Source organism: Hypanus sabinus, chromosome 7 (genome assembly GCF_030144855.1).
Source record: "Hypanus sabinus isolate sHypSab1 chromosome 7, sHypSab1.hap1, whole genome shotgun sequence".
Classification (NCBI taxonomy): domain Eukaryota; kingdom Metazoa; phylum Chordata; class Chondrichthyes; order Myliobatiformes; family Dasyatidae; genus Hypanus; species Hypanus sabinus.
The window spans coordinates 172,407,547-172,427,448 of NC_082712.1; the positions used below are offsets into that span (position 1 = coordinate 172,407,547).

Sequence of the window (19,902 nt, forward strand, 5' to 3'; positions counted from 1 at the left end):
TGTGGAGCATAGTGTGAGTTTGTAAATCTGGCTGGAGCAAAGGATGTTGGGAATGGAGCGCCATGGGAGGGATATTGGACAAGTAGCAGAGAAGGAATGCCAGGATCAGGGGATGGTGCAGGTTCAGACACTCCCAGCTCTGAGATATTAGGGAAAGTAACTTGATTCCAAACAATTGCTTATTGATCATTACAGAATGCCTCTCTGGTGCTTCTCACTCTGTCCCTTCCCCCTTTCCCTTCTCCCAACCATGATTTGCTATTCCCAGCCCCCTTCCCACTCTCAGTCCATCGCAGAGACCCAATCAGGATCAGGTTTATCATCACTCACGCATCATGAAACTTTTTTTTCCCCTCTCCGGCAGCAGTACAGTGCAAGACATAAAATTATAACAGTACTGTGCAAAAGTCTGAGGCACCCTAGATATATAGATATGTGCCCAAGACTTTTGCACAGTACTGTATATCTGGGGAAACTGTAACTAATAAACCTTAAATAACAGAAGAGGAGAGAATTTTGAAAATTATTGATAAGTACAGCTGATATTTGCCTAGAGTGCAAATGAACATTGTGTGATTAAGTATAATCTTCCAAGTTGAGAACTTCAGCCCCCCAGATAATGGAAGGTTTCAGAATTTTGCTATTCCTTGAGTCCAAGTTAAGCGGAATTCAGACTCCTCTCAGTCTTTTTCCATTTGCTATCAAACTGTGGAGGTCATTCTCTACTCTGGATAACTCAAGAATCTAGATTGCACTCTCAGTATTTATACTAAGATTTGTTAAATAGTAGTTTTTCTATCAATCTCTGTTGTTCCTCTGGGTTCATCAGATGTGTGGAGAGGGGGAGCTTGCTGCATGGGCAACAACTTGCTCTCCATATTGCACTGCCCAGGATTGCGTATCTAAGACAGCTCAGACACAATATCCATGGTCTACTCTGACTGACAAAGGCCTCAGAGAGTTTGTGTGACGAAGATCTTCTGTTTCTCTAAGTCCTCCACAATGTTATATATATGTACTTGGCTTCAAGGTAAAGATCTCAAGTTGATGTCTTTTATACATGGTACAAATTTCTCAAAAAAGACAAGCAAAAGCAAATCAGCAAAAGGAAATACAGTCCTTCATATATGTAATGAAATTATCTTGTGCAGAGTCTTGTTTCATGAAAATTCTGGTGGATAACTGGGAAGGGATTTAATTGAAGTGGCGATAATGAAGCTTTCACATTAGCCCTATTACAAATTCCAGTGAGTTCTACAACTGGACAAAGACTCATTAAAGTTGATGTGGACTTGGCCAGCTCAATTAACTGGTAATAAAAACATGTCAATAAAAATGTAGCAATTACTAAGGAGTATACTTTACAACAATAAATTAAAGTATATCCATACAGCTTTATGCAAAAACAGAAAACAATGCATAGTCACTTTCCAAGCCATAATTGTTGTTTTACAGTGAAACAAATGCAAACCCAGAGGCTTACTTGAAGACTGTTATGAGATGCAGTGCCTCAAAGAAATACATCAGCTTATTGCTAATGTCACATTGATAGATGGCATGTTATTTTATGGATAAAAACTCAGTCTGAAGTCTCGTCCTTTATAAATGTACTGTTGATTTAATAGATACAGAAACAGACATGAATTGAAAATGACATTGTTAAAAATTATTAGAGAATATTCTCAGAACAACATTTTAATTTGACAAGTTATGCATAATCTTCATGTGAATTTCAACAAAAGGAAATGGCAAGTTCCAACTTCCAAGTTCCACAATCAACTTCTTTTTCAAGTAATTTTGTGGTAATTGGCTAAAACATTAGCCGAACAACAGTCAAGTATTTGGAGACACACACTCAATGATTTAGGAACAGCTTCTTTCCATTGCTATTAGATTTCTTAAAGGACAATGAACTCATGAACACTATCTCACTATATTTGCTCCCTTTTGCACTACATATTTAATTTAATTTTTATATACATGTATATTTCTTATTGTGATTTAAAGTTTTTAAATGTTTTGCACCGTACTGCTGCTGCAAAACAACTTTCATCACATATTCTCATTTGAAGTGTCATTTCTGTCTCTTTAACAGCAGGTACAAAACTGCCAGATTGTCATGGATGTAAACACCAATTGGGGAAAAAGGAGGTTACCTCAGAAAGTTCCAGTCTTTAGCTGTGTAATAAGAATCAAAACTGTAACTGTACTGTAGGACAAAATACCAGCAGTGAGACAAAGCAACAATAACACCCAGAGACAGGTGAGGTAGATTTTCTTTCATTTTGACATTTGCAAAATTGATTTTTGTGCGACTAACGTAATCTGAAATGACTCCACTGGTAAAAGATTCAAGATTCAAGATTGTTTAGTGTAAAGGAGAACAAAATGGTTGTTACTTCAGATCTGATGCAGCAAAAAAAAAGACTAGAACATAAAGAACACAAATCTAAATGCAATAAAGAACACAGTAAATATAAAAACAAATCTATAAAATAATCATGTATAAATAATAAAATGATTGTATGTACATAAAGTGACGCTGGGTGATATGTATGTAGTGGTGGTGAGGTTGATCAGCCTGATGGCTGGAGGAAGTAACTGTTTTTGAATCTTGTGGTCCTGGCATCATTGCTGCACATTCTCTTCCCTGATGAGAGTGAGACAAACAGTCCATGGGGAGGAAGGTTGGTGGGATTCTTCATGATATTGCTGGTCTTTTTCCTGTGTCCTTGATGGTGGGTAGGCTGGTGCTGGTGATATGTTGGGCAATTTTAACTACCAGTTGTAGACCTCGTCTGCCGCACTGCAGATTCCTTATCAAACAGTGATGCAGCATGCTAGGAAGTCTCTTGGGTAATAATTGCAAGCCCAGTCTATTTATGTCATAGAAGATCTCATTCTATTTTAAACAAAAGAGCTGATGGCTCTTCCTTTGAGCCACTAGTATTATTCCATTTCTAAACAACCATGAAAATATACTAGAATGAATGAGCTGACAATGACTTGGAGCTCAAACTTCCAAACACAGCAAATACCTTCATACTCCCGTTTGACTGCTGAGGTTCAAGTGACCTTGGTACCGGAATATAGTTACTGTGTCTTGAACAGTTTCCAGTGGCACTGAAGATTAGCTCACATCCTGCTGGATGTTTGTTGGAGGTGAGGTGCAAAACTGAGGTGAGAGGATTGAGAAAAACCTCACCATTTATTCATTGAAGCATTCTTGAAGATAGGCCTTACACCCAACATCAGCAAGATCTTCTACCAAAATGCCCACCGGACCATTCTACCTTCCAACAATAAAAATTCACAGTGAGACTCTGGAAAATGAGAACCTTTTCCATATCTCAGGAGTCACAGTTTGGCATCGGCTGAAATTGATAATGAAATTCACCACCGCCTTCAATGTGCCAGCAAAGCCTTAAATCAATTGAGGGAAAGTGTACTTGAAGATCAAGACATGAAATCTGGCATGAAAGTCTTGGCCTGTGGGCTGAAGTGAGTTCTACCTTCCTATATGCTTTAAAGCTGAATGATCTACAATTAGTGGCCACTTAATTAGGTACAACTGCTCATTAATGCAAATATTCAATCAGCCAATCATGTGGGAGCAATGCAATGCATAAAAACATACAAATTTGGTCAAGAAGTTCAGTTGTTGTTCAGCCCAAACATCAGAATGGGGAAGAAATGTGATCTAAGTGACATGAATGATTGTTGTCAGATGGGGTGGTGTGGGTATCTCAGAAACTGCTGATCTTCTAGGATTTTCACGCTTTAATATTCTCTAGAACTTACAGATGATGATGCAAAAAAACCCACCAAAGAAACATTCAGTGAGTGACAGTTCCGTGGACAAAAATTCCTTATTGATGAGAGAGGTCAGAGGAGAATGGTCAAGTTGATAGGAAGGTGACAGTAACTCAAATTACCATGCGTTACAACAGTGGTGTGCAGAAGAACATCTTTCAAAGCACAACACATCGAACTGCCAGATTGTCATGGATGTAAACACCAATTGGGGAAAAAGGAGGTTACCTCAGAAAGTTCCAGTCTTTAGCTGTGTAATAAGAATCAAAACTGTAACTGTACTGTAGGACAAAATACCAGCAGTGAGACAAAGCAACAATAACACCCAGAGACAGGTGAGGTAGATTTTCTTTCATTTTGACATTTGCAAAATTGATTTTTGTGCGACTAACGTAATCTGAAATGACTCCACATAGCAGCAGAAGACTGTGCCAAGTACCACACCTGGGTTCCTGGGTGTCAAGATCTCTGAGGATCTAACCTGGTTCCAACACATTGATGTAGTCATAAAGAAGGCAAGACAGCAGCTATACTTTATTAGGAGTTTGAAGCGATTTGGCATGTCAACAAATACACTCAAAAACTTATATATTTGTACTCATGAGAGCATTCTGACAGGCTGCATCACTGTCTGGTATGGAGGGGCTACTGCACAGGACCGAAAGAAGCTGCAGATGGTTATAATTCTAGTCAGCTCCATCTTGGGCGCTGGCCTACAAAGTACTCAGGACATCTTTAGGGAGCAGTGTTTCAGGAAGGCAGCATCCATTATTAAGGACTTCCAGCACCCAGGGCATGCCCTTTTCTCATTGTTACCATCAGGTAGGAGATACAGAAGCCTGAAGGCACACACTCAGTGATTCAGGAACAGCTTCTTCCCCTCTGCATCTGATTTCTGAATGGACTTTGAAGCTTTGGACACTACCTCACTTTTTTAATACACAGTATTTCTGTTTTTGCACATTTTTAATAATATATTCAATATGCATAATTTACTTGTTTATTATTATTATGCTTTATTTATTATTGCTATTTTTTCTGTCTCTGCTAGATTATGTATTGCATTGAACTGCTGCTGCTAAGTTAACAAATTTCACATCACATGCTGGTGATAATAAACCTGATTTTGATTCTGTACCTAACAAAGTGGCCTCTGAGTGGATAACAAACATCAAAAGGCACTGTGAAAACACCACCAAACCTACCTCTGCAAAATCCTCCAAATACACTGAAAGGTTAAGTGAATGAATGTTAGCATCTTCTCCTTGGTCAACATTCCTAGAATTAAGGGCCCTAATTACTCTTAGTCTGATTACATTGGATAAACAATGCCATTTACATGTTTGACATCAATCTTCTGAAAGATACTATCCATTCCAAAACAACACACACAAAATGCTGGAGGAAACAGTCGAGTTTTGGGTTGAGATCCTTCTTCAGGACTGGAAAGGAAGGGGGAAGACGCCAGAATAAAAAGTTATTGGGACAGAAAGGAAGATAGCTGGAAGGTGATAAGTGAAGCTAGGAGGGTAGGAAAGATAAAGAGCTGGAGAGAAAGGAATCTGGTAGGAGAGGAGAATGGACCATAGGAAAAAGGGAAGGAAGAGGGAACCCAAGGAGAGGTGTTAGGCTGGTGATAAGAAGTAAAAGGCCAGGAATAAAAGAGACAGGGAGGAGGATTTTTTTTAACTGGAAGGAGAAATCGGTATTCATGCCATCAGGTTGGAGACTATCCAGACAGAATATATGGTACTGCTCCTCACACTGAGGCTTCATCCCATTCTAGAGTATTTACAATGGTTTTGAAATCTTGAAGACAAACATCAGGAGCTCACAGTCCTGATATAAGCAGTGGGAGTAAAGCATCACCTAAAAAACAAACTTTTTTCTGTCTCCTGAGCCATCTGTAGAAAGGTCTGGGACTTCTACATCAGCCTTACCGGCTATTTCTGAACACATAAAACTGGAAGCAGAAGCAGTAGCACAAAGTCCTCAATCCTGAGAAGTTGCCCAAAAATGAAGGAGTAGGAGGTTATAAGTACAAGAAACTCTGTTGATGCTGGGAATCCAGAGCAACACACACACAAACACAATGCTGGAAGAGCTCAGCGTGCCAGGCAGCATCTACGGAGGGGAATAAACAGTCAATGTTTCAGACCAAGATACTTCATCAATCCCTAGGAGATTTCTATGCAAAAGTGACTGTTACATACACTTGAAAAATAACTTTCAGAGAATAACTTGATGAAGAGTGACAGTAGATGTTGAACCACCCTAAAAATTAAGTGTAAGCTAAATGTTGTGATAATGTAAAATTAGTTATTTGGGGCAAGTTACAAAGAGACAAAGTGCTTAATAGGAACTTTGGAATATGGTTGCAGGAGAACAAGATGAACTCTTGATCTCTCAGTATATTTTGACATGGCCCCTGCATGTTATTTATCTATCTGTACTGCATTTTCAATGTAATGGTAACACTATATTCATGCCTACTTTTACTATTTCTTTCCTTTTTATTACCTTGATCTACTTTTGTCTGGATGGCATAGAGACAAAAGGTTTTCAGTATATCACAGTACCTGTGGCAAAGAAAAATCAATTAGCGGTAACCAAGGGAAGGTCTTGTCTCCCAAATTTGAGTTAGTTATTTGACTCAGTCATTCAGGAATTGCTTCTTCCCCTCTGCCATCTGACCATCTGATTTCTAAATGGATATTGAACCCATGAACACTATGTCTCTACTCTTCTTATTTTAATTTTTGCTCTACCGATTTAACTATATATATATATATATATATATATTTACTGTAATTCACATTTTTCCTATTATTATGTATTGTGTTGTACTGCTACTGTAAAGACAACAAATTTCAAGCCATATGCTGGTGGTAATGGAACCTGATTCTGATTTGAATCATGTGCATGGACTTCGCTTCCATAGCACAGGTGTGTTGGGCCTGTTGCAGTACTGTATTTCTAAATAAATATATTGATTAGAAATGTAAGCATAGAAATGGCGGATACAGTTTAATCCAGACAAGTGTGATGTGATGCATTTTGGGATGTCAAATACAAGTGGAAAGTATACAGTAAATAGCAGGAAACTTAGGAGCAGCAATGTATAAAGGAATTTTAGGATGCAAGGTCATAGTTCCTTTGACAGCGGCAATGCAACTGGATCGTGTTAAGAAGGTATACACTACACTTGCCTTTGACAGTGGCAATGCAACTGGATCGTGTTAAGAAGGTATACACTACACTTGCCTTTGACAGTGGCAATGCAACTGGATCGTGTTAAGAAGGTATACACTATACTTGCCTTTGACAGTGGCAATGCAACTGGATCGTGTTAAGAAGGTATACACTATGCTTGCCTTTGAAAGTGGAGGCACAGAGTATACAGGTTGGACTGGCGTGTTGCAGCTGGATAAAACTCTGGGTAGGACACTTGGAGTACTCTGTGCAGTTTTAGTTGCCACGTTCCAGGAAGTATGTGGAGGCTTTGGAGAAAGTGCAGAAGGGGTTCACCTGGATATAGCCTACGTTGCAGTATACTAGCTATAAGGAGAGGCTGGACAAACTTGGATGGTGTTCTCTGGAGGTGACATAAGAGAAGTATAAGAAATAAGGAGAAGCTTTGATCATGTAGATGATCAGATAATTTTTAACCAGGGTGGAAATGTCCAATACACGAAGGCAAAAGTTTAAGATGAGAGAGAGAAAGATGAAAGGAGATGTATGAGGCACTTTATTTTATGCAGAATATTGAGTGCCTGCAATGTATTGCCAGGGGAGTTGGTAGAACCAGATGCAATAGGAATTGTAATTACAGAGTCCAGAGGAAGTTCAAGAGAATGATTCTGGGAATGAAAGGGTTAACATATGAGGCGTGTTTCATGATTCTGGGCCTGTACTCTCTGGAGTTTACAAAATGAGGGGTGGATCATATTGAAACCCACCAAATATTATCGAGTGTATGTGGAGAGGATGCTTCCTATAGTGGGGGAGTCTAGGACCCGAGGGCACAGCCTCAGAATAGAGGGACATCCATTTAGAATAAAGAGGAAGTGGAATTTCTTTGACCAGAAGATGGCAAATCTGTGGCATTCATTTCCACAGATTGCTGTGGGGCTCAAGTCATTGGTATATTTAAATTGGAAGTCGCCAGGTTCTTGATTAATCAGGACATCAAAGGATACAGGGAGAAGGCAAGACAATGAGGTTGAGAGGGATAATAAATCAGCCATAAAGGAATGGCAGAGCAGACTTGAATGGCAAATGGTCTAATTCTGCTCCTCTGTCTTATGGTCAATGTTTAAGAGGCATTTAGACACATGAATAGGTGGAGGATAGAGAAAGCTGAACCTCATGCAGCAAGATGGGACTAGTTGGAATGGCATTATGTTCAAGGTAGACATGGTGAGTTGAAGGGTCTGTACTTTAATTCAATGAAAGTGGCATCACAGATAGATAGGGTCATAAATAAAGCTTTTGGTATGTTGGCCTTCATAAATCAAATTATTGAGTACAGGAGGTTAAATATGTTGAAGTTGTATAAGACATTGATGAGGCCTAATTTGGAGTATTGTGTGCAAGTTTGGTCACTTATTTACCAGGAAAGGTGTAAATAAGGCTGAAAGAGTTCTGAGAAAAGTTACAAGGATGTTACTGGATCTGGAGGATCTGAGTTAAAGTGCAAAAAGTGTTGGCGAGGAATACCAGTGTAGGCTTGGAGCATGGGCTATTCTATGTAGCCAATGAAAAGACAGGCACAGCCAAGGCTCATGTGAGTGCTCACGACTACACCTTTAGTTCGAAGTGGGAGGGGCCAAAAGAGAAATTGTTGAGTGGGAGAACCAGTTCAAACAGAAAGAGGAGGGAGGTAGTGGAGGGGATCTTGTCAAGTCTGTGGTCTAGAAAAATGTGGAGAGATGAATGAGGGACTGTACATCCATAGTGCAAATAATTTGATCAAGGCCAGAGAATTGAAAGAGATTGAGTGATGGAAGGCATGTGAGGTATCATGGATGTATCCTGATAGGAACGGAAGTATATAGGAACTGGATGTTCATGCTGAAAGTAAGGCAATCAGGGCCAGGGAACTGAAAATGATTGAAGTGATGGAGGGTGACAAGGACAGATTTAAAGTTAATGAACAGAAGAAAGGCATGGGGGATGTAATGATGTACTTTCCTATCTTTGTGCCATGGCAAATTGAGATTGTTGGTCGATGATGCGGTTTGAGTATCTCAGAAACTGCTGAACTCCTGGGATTTTCACACATAACTGTCTCTAGAGTTTTCAGAGACCAGTGTGAGAAACAATACAATTCCAGTGAGCAGCAGCTCTCTGGGCGAAAATGCCCTATTAATGTGAGAGGTCAGAGAAGAGTGGCCATACTGCTTCAAGCTGTCAGGAAGGCAACAGCATCTCAAATAACTATGCATTCCAACAGTGTTATGGAGAAGTGCATCTCTGAATGCACAACTTGTTGAACCTTGAAGTGGATGGACACATCAGCAGAAGAATACACTGGGTTCCACTCCTGTACTTAATAAAATGGCTACTGAGTGTACTAGGTCAATTGTCACCTCACGCCTACCTTAACCTCCAATGTGATCGTGACTAACCTGCCTCAACTTCACTTTTGGGACAGATCTTCATATCCTGGATATCTCCAATTTTTTTTCAACAATTTATCTATTTTCTCCTTAAATATCATCAATGATCTAGCTCTCACAATACTCCAAAGAAGAGAATTACAGAGATTCATTGCTGTCTTTGCGAAGAAATTCTTACATGTCATTGGACGATTGCCCTCTTTTTTTGTAACTATAGGATTGGAAACAGGTGGTCTCAATGCTGAAGGTTTCAGGTTAAGCACACAACTGAAGGCAGTACTACTTTCAAATGTTGCTGATCAGGAGTAGCATGTAATTGAGTAACGAGATGGTTATGCAGCGATTCTTTTGAGACTCCAGAGGTAACAGTGGAAGCCAAAGGAGGCATCCCAGTTCCCTTTATCAGAGAATTAGGAATGAGCAATAAATGAGAGTTTATCAGTATTATTGGTATTTTGAACAAGATGTGAATATTAAATATAATTCATTAATGTGATATTGTATCAGAGGTAAAGACAATGAAAGAAACCATTAGTTAAAATAATGACATTGCTATGTTTTTCAAACTATATAAATTGAATGATTTTGTAATTCTCAAAAATGATCAGGTGCTGCTCTACTTTCTGAACAGTTCATTTACCTTAAAAGACAGCTGAAAAAACATTTACTGCCAAAACATACTGGACTTTAAATAAATGAATGTACTCAATAATTATCTGCTACATTAAGTATTTGTACCCATTCAATGTGCAAGCTATAAGAGCATATTCCTTTATTAATGTGTTAATAGGATTCATAAAAAAGTTATTCCATTCTGAAGCTATTGTCAAGTTATTCATCACAAAAAAGCTGACATTATAGCTACCTAATTTCAGATTTTTTTGAAATAATATATCGTCACACTGATTAATTATTGTTGCAAAAACAATAGTAGAACATATACTTAATGGCCAATTTATTTACTACACCTTACACTGGCTTGTTAATGCAAATATCAAATTAGCTAATCATGTGGCAGCAAAAAGCATGCAGACATGTTCAAGAGGTTCAGTTGTTGTTCAGACCGAATGTCACAATACAGAAGAAATGTGATCTAAGTAACTTTGACCACAGACTTACTGTTGTTGCCAATCAGGGTGGCGTGAAATGTCAGAAACTACTGCTCCCCTGGGATTTTCATGCATAACAGTCTCAAGAGTTTATGTAGAATGATGCAAAAAACAAAAAAGCACCCTATGAGTGGTAGTTCTGTGGGTGAAAATGCCTCGTTATTGAGAAAGGTCACTGGAGAATGGTCAGATTGGTTCAAGCTGACGGGAAGGCAACTGTAATTCAAATAACCATTTGTAACAACAGTGGTGCGCAGAAGAGCATGTCTGAATACACATTTCAAACCTTGAAGTGGATGGACTACAGCTGTGGAAGACCACAAACATACACTCAGTGGTGACTTTGGGTACCTAATAAAGTGGGCACTGAGCATCGGACAAAGTCAGGGAAATGGTACAGTTCAGGGTAATATGAAACAAGTAGATTTTAATTTGCAATTGGGATAAAAATTAGCTTTAGAGTTCAGTTTCATCCTGCTTTGCTATCAGACATAGCTCATGAACTCATATCAGTTTCAGAAGAAATGCACACAAACAGCTTTGGAACAATGAGTGTGAACAGAATCCTGAATTCAAAACCAAATTAAAAAAAAACACAATTGCAACTTCTGGAAATTTTGTAAAGTTTTGATGGAGAGTCTTTGAAAAGAAATGTTACTTCCAGTTTTCTCCCCAAAGCTGCAACATGTTTCTGGTACTTACAGTACAAATTATATACTTATATCCCCTACTCCAAAGTCTACTGAAGAATATTTTACTCCCTGTCCACCATGTCATATCTAAGTTCATCCTCTGTTGCTTAACTGACTTTCAAACAGGACAACAGCACATTCATCTCCCTAGTTTATTCTGATCAGAGATTACACCTTTCCCTTTTTCCAAACATGTCTCATTTAGTGGATCTAAGGTGACACTCAATCTATTGTATCACACTCTGCTGGGAAACAGATTTGGCATACAAATCAGTGGCAACAATTTATGAAGTTTGAAAGGCAGTATAACAGAACTTTCTATAAACTGGAAATAATGAACTTGTTCTAAGGTTTTGTTGCTGGAGAGCCACAGTTCTATGAGAAATATCATAACATAAGCAAAGATTTTCTGAGGAGACATGGCTTTATCACTGCAACCAGACTGCTACAGAAAAGGTAATTAGAATAATCATGTATAAAGTATTCCACTTAAGGAGTCTAACCTGGAGGAGGTATGCTGGCACGGTAATAATACAAGCGGAGAGAGATGTTCTGAGAAGTCCACGGAGTGCATACAGAAATTTAGTCAGACTGTACGCAGATTCAGGGTTTTCATTAAGGCCAACATCGTCTCCCCATAATACTGAGCCAAGTGAATGGATTCCTATCCGCAGGATGTTCCTCTGTTTAGTCTGTAGGAAGAGAGGTGCAAATGAATGTGACAAAACAGCAGGGGTTTGCTTATAAATGACACCCTTCCTACCCAGTTTGCATTCTAACATACAAGAGCTACAACAGCTACTGGACAGGTGACGAGGCTTTGAAATTTCTGTCTGGACTTGCTTTCCAGCTGCCTAACGGCTCATAAAACAGCTTGTTTCCTTGGCATATCAACAGGGAAGGATATCAGTAGAACCTTAATAAGAGCTGCACTTTTGCAAAGCCTACATAGCTGCTAGCAAAGTGCCAAGAAAGGATCAGCGTATGCTAGACTTCCAGCTGGTTTGGGCTAGGATTCTATTAACAAACGCTGCCTGTGGAATCACAAACGATTCATGCTACCAAAAAGGATAGCTTATTCTATACTTTTACTTACATGGAGAGACCAGTTGCCTAGACACACAAAGAGCATTGTGTAAATTTTTGTTTGATCATATGTGGCTGGTAGTGACAAAGAAGCAAAATGAGACAGAAATCAATTGAAGAAAATGTGTAAAATATAATTGTTTACAAAGATATTTAATAAAATTAAACATAGTTGCTCAAACCCACTGAATCAGATGAGTTTGCTAAAAGACCCAGTGTGTGTACATTTATATGGTTTCACCACATATGCTGTCGCTTTTTGAGATACCCGGCTTTGGAAGACCTGTCATCTTGCTACAGAAACAGCTAGGCACACTATACTGTGGGAACTGTTAAGACATGCCTGTTGCCATGGTTACTACTGGGAAGGGGAGAGGTGTCTGTCAGGGACCAATTTACTTCTCCAAAGGGGTTTTGCCTCCACAGGGAAAGACAGCCTGTCCAGATCTGTGTCGAAATCTCAGTAGAGATTGTGAGCTGAGCAATAACAAGCTAAATTAAGATACAAGTATTAGTAATATCTAAAGTTGCTCTGAAGTTTTTCTTCAGTTTGAGGCTCAGGCTCAGCCAATTTAGTTAACATTGTTGAAATGTTGACTGCACAGCCTCCAACAAACTTGAATTAACTAAGCTTTTCCCTGCAACAAAAAGATTTTCTTGGTCATGGTTCTGTCAAGGCTACAAGTTTTACAACAGAGATATTTTCATTACAACATCAATGTAAAACGCCTAATGTAGCTTAATGTGGAGTCAGGCTAAGCCACTTTCTTGAATGGACAGCTCCTTTTTAGGTGCTCAGTGACTAATGATGCCAAAGCACACTGCTTATGCACATCAATGCTTGTACCCAATAGAGATGAGGAAAGCTCAAAACGTGAGGCAAATGCATATTAACATATGACCCACACTCTGTCTTTGCAATGCTTGTTTACTTCAGCTGTGCTTAGAAACAGCTTGTTCATTGTTGATTATTCCAAGCCCTTCCGGCTGCACCCTGGAGAGCGCTATGAAAACAACATTAGTTACTTGATTACAGAAGACACTAAGGGCTTGTGCACCATACCTGGGGACCGGTTCCATCAAATCTTTCCTCACGGATGACTCTCTGTATGGCTCTAAGCAGCTTGACGTAACCAAAGTTCATGTTACTATCAAAAAAAAAGTGTGAAATGGAAGTCACAAATTAAAAAAAAATCACTTTAGCACTCCATTGGTAGTTTTATGCATTTAATGAGAAAAATCTACAATGTCACACACGAATAGAATATGGGGTGGGGGTGGATGTTGCTGAGAAAACTTGGAAAATGAGGTTGATGTCAGATTTGTGTCAATGAGTGGTTAATAGTTGGCACACATTTGATGGGCTGAAGGGCCTGATATCACTGTGTAAGTTTAATATTAAGCAGCGTGCTCTTTCTGAGAGAAAATTATGACCTTTATTTAATGTAGATAATACTGATGAAATGGTTTTCTCAAACTAAAATATTTTCAGCGCAAAGCCAACACAGCTGATTTCTAATGAGCACATGACTTAAACAATAAAGATTTTGTTTAAGATTATTATATTTAGAAAACCACAGATCCATTAGATGTGAATAAGTGAAATACTTTCCATGGACTGGATATTAATCTATTCCAGCTATATTATGAATTAAAAACCTGCAAAAGTAGTTTTTTATAACTTTTAAGCAAACGACAAGGATTTGCCTAAATGAAGATTACTCAAATTTTGAGTGTAATACAAAGTACACATCCTTTGCCTTCCACCCAGGTTTCTGCAGCTCTAGTTCTATTTATAACCTGTAGTCCCAAGCCAAAGCAAAATCTTAATTTCATTCTAAACTGCTTAAGTGAAAAATAAAACAGAACTAATAAATTGAGTTCACAGCACAGCCATATAAATAAAATGCACCCTGGGAGTCAGCAGTCATTCGCTTCTATTAACTACCTCAGTGACCTGACACCATATGAAAGGGATATTCTGCAGAGACAAGGATGCCTTAATTATGTCAGGCTCACTTACCTCCTAGAAAATTAATGATTTAATGAAGCAACTTAAAAGATGAAACCACCACAGCATTTCTGTGTTAAATCGTAGATTAATTAACATATTGTTAATGAACTGCCACAGCAAGCACACCTGATCAAAGTCCTCATCACCTGAGCTCATCTTGTTGAAATTTTGTAATTTTAATAAAAACATTTAGCAAAATGTTTTTTTTCTGACTCCTTCCAAAATAAACTGATGATTACGCCACAATATGTTGCTGCTTTGGTCAAGAAAATACAATTGAAGTGACATGCAAATATCCATTATAAACTACAGGTAGATGACGGACAACTGAACAAATATGAATATTAGTGGAAAAATATTCACTTCCAATTTTTGAACATATAAAGTACGAAGCAGATATAATATCAAGTAATTTCTTTGCTTTTAATAGGTCAATTTGTTAAGGTTACAAATAACATTAAACAAAGTATAAAGGCATTGAACAGAACATAAAAAAATGAAAGTACAAGTCAGGCAGAAAAAATCTCCTCCTAAATAAATGATTAAATAACTCAGACAAAAGGCACAAATTAGTTTCTCCCAGCTTACATGTGGGAACATATAGGAGTTTGAATATTTACTATTCTACTTCATGTGAAATTTCATGCAACTGAAAGAATGCTTTGTTAGTTCCATAATTCCCTGCACTATTCATTCTTTAAGAGAAACCTTTAAAAGCTTTAAATGAGTTAAGTTAGAAATTGGTGATCATGAACTGGCTAAATCAGTATTTTTAAAAATGGAAATAGTAAAAGTATTTGTACAGTACATGAAATATTTGTAAAATAAATTTGGCATTCCTTCTTTTCACTTGATGATGATGCAATTCCATAACATTTCTAAATTAAATACCATAAGTGACAGTATTATCTAGATTAACATACTAAAAGTTTACATAAAGAGCAAGATAACACTTGAGTGTTTCAAGCAAACTTGCTTGACATAAAAAGATCAGACCTTGAGAAGCTTATGATAATAAGCTTATGAGTCCTTCTGGTAATCCACAATTATCTCTAAATTCTTCAATAAAATGAAATCTGATCAGCCAACAGCAACAAATTTCATGACATATGCCACTGATATTAAACCTGATTTTGATTCTGATTCTGAGCTGTTATTGACAGTTGGTTATGAAATCTAGAATAGATTCAAATTAATATAAGTGCCAAAAATAATGTTTGCATTGTGCAAGGTAATAATATGTACTAAATGCAAGTTAAGAATTCTATTTCATTATTATTTAAAAATAATTCACTAACCAGGATAAAAGGGAAGTTTAAATTTAAAAAAAAGTCAGGTCAAGACATTTGAGAGGTGAGGGCTAAGTTTCTTACTCAGAGAATCGTAGATGCCTGGAATGTGCTGGCTGGCATTGAGGCACATATATTAGAGGATTTTAAGATACATTTGGATAGGCACAAGCATGTAAGGAAGACGAGGAATATGGGCATGGTGTAGGTAGAAGGGATTAGTGTTTGGGTGTTTTTGATTTGCTTTTTAGCTAGTTCCTGTGCTGTACTCTTCTATGTTCTAAGGTTTTAAGAGTTGAGGCTGGCCTGGTATACCGATTATTTGAAAATTACAATACTGAGGTGGGGTGGAATGCAAGGAAACAAGGGACAGAATCAACTTACTTAAAGGAGGATTGAGATGAAAACATTTACCTTACAACACCTTGCCTCTAGAACCAAAGTCACCACTTAAGTTATTGAACTGCAGTAGGCAAATAGTGCTTATTTACTTGCACAAGCTCCAGGTCACTTCCTTTTGCTCATTGGAACATACAGGAGAATCCCTATGCTTAACATCTGTAAAGCAACTATCCTCTATGACCCTGCTGTATAACACTGTCCTTCAATAATAAAGGTTCTCAGCAAAATCATGGAAAATAAACTTCAGTGCACCAGCATGGCTCCAGCGGCTTTTGATAAAAATAGTATTTGAATACCAAGATATCAGAGTAATGACAAAGCTCATGGCTTATCAGGAAATGGTGATCTGTACACTTTTAAGACACGGACAACTTATAGCGGACACTGCGAAGATACTACTAATGGTATCTCCTCAAACTTCACTGGCAAGGTAAGAAAACTTATGTCAACATCTCCAAAGTTTTGATGTCCTAACTCCATTCATTCGACTCCGATAGGAAGCCACATTGTTCCAATCCAGAAATGGACTTTTTAAACAGACAGTCTAAACCAAGCCCTGACGTGACAAGTGATTACCAGCTGGATGGAGGAAAAGATTCAAAGATGTTCTTAAATGCCATAACATCTCCACCAACCTTTGAGAATCTCTGGCCCACGACCATTCAAAATGGGAAAATATTTGTAACCAAGTCCATGTTAAAATTGTACAAGACATTGGTGAGGCCAAATTTGGAGTATGGTGTACAGTTCTGGTCATCAAATTATAAGAAAGATGTCAACAAAATAGAGAGAGTACAGAGGAGATTTACTAGAATGTTACCTGGGTTTCAGCACCTAAGTTACAGAGATAGGTTGAACAAGTTAGGTCTTTATTCTTTGGAGCATAGAAGGTTAAGGGGGTACGACAGAGGTATTTAAAATTATGAAGGGGATAGATAGAGTTGACATGGATAGGCTTTTTGCATTGAGAATAGGGGAGATTCAAACAAGAGGACATGAGTTGAGAGTTAAGGGGTAAAAGTTTAGGGGCAACACAAGGGGGAACTTCTTTACTCAGAGAGTAGTTGCTGTGTGGAACGAGCTTCCAGTAGAACTGGTAGAGGCAGGTTCGATTTTGTCATTTAAAAAAAAAGTGGATTGTTATATGAACAGGAAAGGAATGGAGGGTTATGGGCTGAGTGCAAGTAGGTGAGAGTAAGCGTTCGGCATGGACTAGAAGGGCCGAGATGGCCTATTTCTGTGCTGTAATTGTTATATGTTTATATTTATTGTAATCAAACAGAAGGCATAAATGGGCTGTATGGAAAGTATGGCACAACCTCCCACACTGTTGCATCTTCTGAGCTACTTGTGGCTTCATTAGCTATCACAGAACCCAAAGAACTGGTGTGGAAGCAAGTTATTCTTAATTCTTGCAAACTAAAATGATGATCATCAAGGCCTCTGTAAAATTACCAACTTAAGATAATTGCTTGATATATGTACAAAAGTTTGTACTGGTGGTTTTAGCTCTGTGCATAGTTACCCTCATTAGAGATAATCATTGTGCTAATATCTGTCAAATTATCTGCAAAAGCAGACAAAATCTGTTTAAGATTGCTTACAAGAGCTTGATTCATTCTTAAAATTCACCTTGCAGTAAGATAGCAAGAATGCCATTAGGATAATCATTGCAAGTTAAGTGAGTGTTTAAAGTCAAATGAAATAGGAAGTATCTTGGTGAAAAATAACAGAAAAAACAAATCCATATATTTTGGAATGTCTCTCCCCTTACATCTCTAATTGGAATCTTAGATCAAAAATATTGGCTTGCTTAGTGTTCTTAGAACCAAGCAAGAACTGATGTTGCAGCCTTTTGCTCTTACACACCAAACATCTGGAATACTCTACCTACCAGGCTAGTTCAGTGGTGCATTTCAAAACAACTTCTACAAACTTGCTTTTTAAAATTTTGCCTATAGATTACTTAATGCCTGTTGATGTTGATTATATTTATATAATTTGGCATATTTAATTATAGTAAGTCCTATATAAAAAGTTTGCCTTTACTTAGGATTTTTAACTTTCTGTCTCATATTTTATGACTATATTGGTTGTTGACTTCATGAGGGCATGGAGCAACCACTCCCTGCTGAACATTGACGGTTCCTCGGTAGAGATCGTTAAGAGCACCAAATTTCTTGGTGTTCACCTGGCGGAGAATCTCACCTGGTCCCTCAACACTAGCTCCATAGCAAAGAAAGCCCAGCAGCATCTCTACTTTTTGCGAAGGTTGAGGAAAGTCCATTTCCCACCCCGCATCCTCATCACATTCTACAGGGGTTGTATTGAGAGCATCCTGAGCAGCTGCATCACTGCCTGGTTCGGAAATTGCACCATCTCGAATCACGAGACCCTACAGTGGATAGTGAGGTCAGCTGAGAAGATCATCGGGGTCTCTCTTCCTGCCATCACGGACATTTACACTACACGCTGCATCCACAAAGCAAACAGCATTATGAAGGACCACACGCACCCTCATGCAATCTCTTCTCCCTCCTGCTGTCTGGGAAAAGGCACCGAAGCATTCGGGCTCTCACGACCAGCCTATGGAACAGTTTCTTCCCCCAAGCTATCAGACTCCTCAATACCCAGAGCCTGGACTGACACCTTACTGCCCTATTGTCCTGTTTATTACTTATTGTAATGACTGCACTGTTCTGTGCACTTTATGCAGTCCTGGATAGGTCTATAGTCTAGTGTAGTTGTTGTATGTTTTTTTTTTCCTCTGTGTTGTTTTTTACATAGTTCAGTCTAGTTTTTGTACTGTGTCATGTAACACCATGGTCCTGAAAAAACGTCTCATTTTTACTATGTACTGTACCAGCAATTATGGTCGAAATGACAATAAAAGTGACTTGACTTGACTTAACTTATCTTTACAATCTATGTAAAACACTTTGTGTCTGCATCTTAATGTATGAAAGGTACTATACAATGTTGTTATTGTTATTCCATGACATCAATAATTATGCCAAAAACAATTCCAATTAATACTTTAGTGGGGCAAATGTATTGATTCGGACCAGTTAGGCAGAAAGACTGATGTTTGGGTATAAATTCTAAGCAATTTTGACAGGGAGAAAGTAAAGTCTGACATAGCAATATTTCAGTGGAGTAAAGGAAACTACAGTGATATGAGAGAGGAGTTGGCCAGGAGTTGGAAGGAGCTGCTAGCAGCAACAATAGTAGAACATCAATAGCATGAGTTTCTGGGAAAAATTAGGAAGCTACAGCCCAGATGCATTTGAAAAATGAAGAAATACTCAAATGGCAAAATAGTACAACTATGGCTGACAAGGGAAGTCAAAGCTAATGTAAAAACAAAAGAGAGGGCATACAACAGAGATTATCAGGAAGATAGAAGATTGGGAAACTTTTAAAAACCTACAAAGTGCATCTAAAAGAATCATTAGAAGGGAAAAGATGAAATATGAAAGCAAGCTAGAAAACAGTATTAAAATGGACAGTAAAAGCTTTTTCGAGTACATGAAATAAAAAGAAATGAGAGTGGATAAAGGACCTCTAGAAAATGAAGCTGGAGAAATAATAACAAGGGACAAGGATGAACTAAATGAGAACTTTGCATCAGTTTTCACCTTGGAAGACATTAGCAGTATGCCAGCTGTTGTAGTAGACAATAGACAGTAGGTGCAGGAGTAGGCCATTCGGCCTTTCTAGCCAGCACCACCATTCACTGTGATCATGGCTGATCATACACAATCAGTACCATGTTCCTGCCCTCTCCCCATATCCCTTGACCCCGCTGTCTATAAGAGCTCTATCTAACTCTCTCTTGAATGCATCCAGAGACTTGGCCTCCACTGCCTTCTGAGG

At 38.3% G+C, this 19,902-nt stretch overlaps 1 protein-coding gene across 2 annotated transcripts in view; it reads right to left on the reverse strand.

Moving 5' to 3' along the window:
• Window positions 1–19,902, reverse strand: part of elp4 (elongator acetyltransferase complex subunit 4) — a 222,454-nt gene that overhangs the window by 122,777 nt on the left and 79,775 nt on the right. For both annotated transcript variants that reach the window (XM_059976123.1, XM_059976122.1), the window contains exons 6-7: window positions 13,385–13,469; window positions 11,739–11,927 (exon numbers count right to left, since the gene is read on the reverse strand). In XM_059976123.1, coding sequence (XP_059832106.1) covers window positions 11,739–11,927; window positions 13,385–13,469 — 274 coding nt within the window. The remainder of the gene's footprint in view (window positions 1–11,738; window positions 11,928–13,384; window positions 13,470–19,902) is intronic.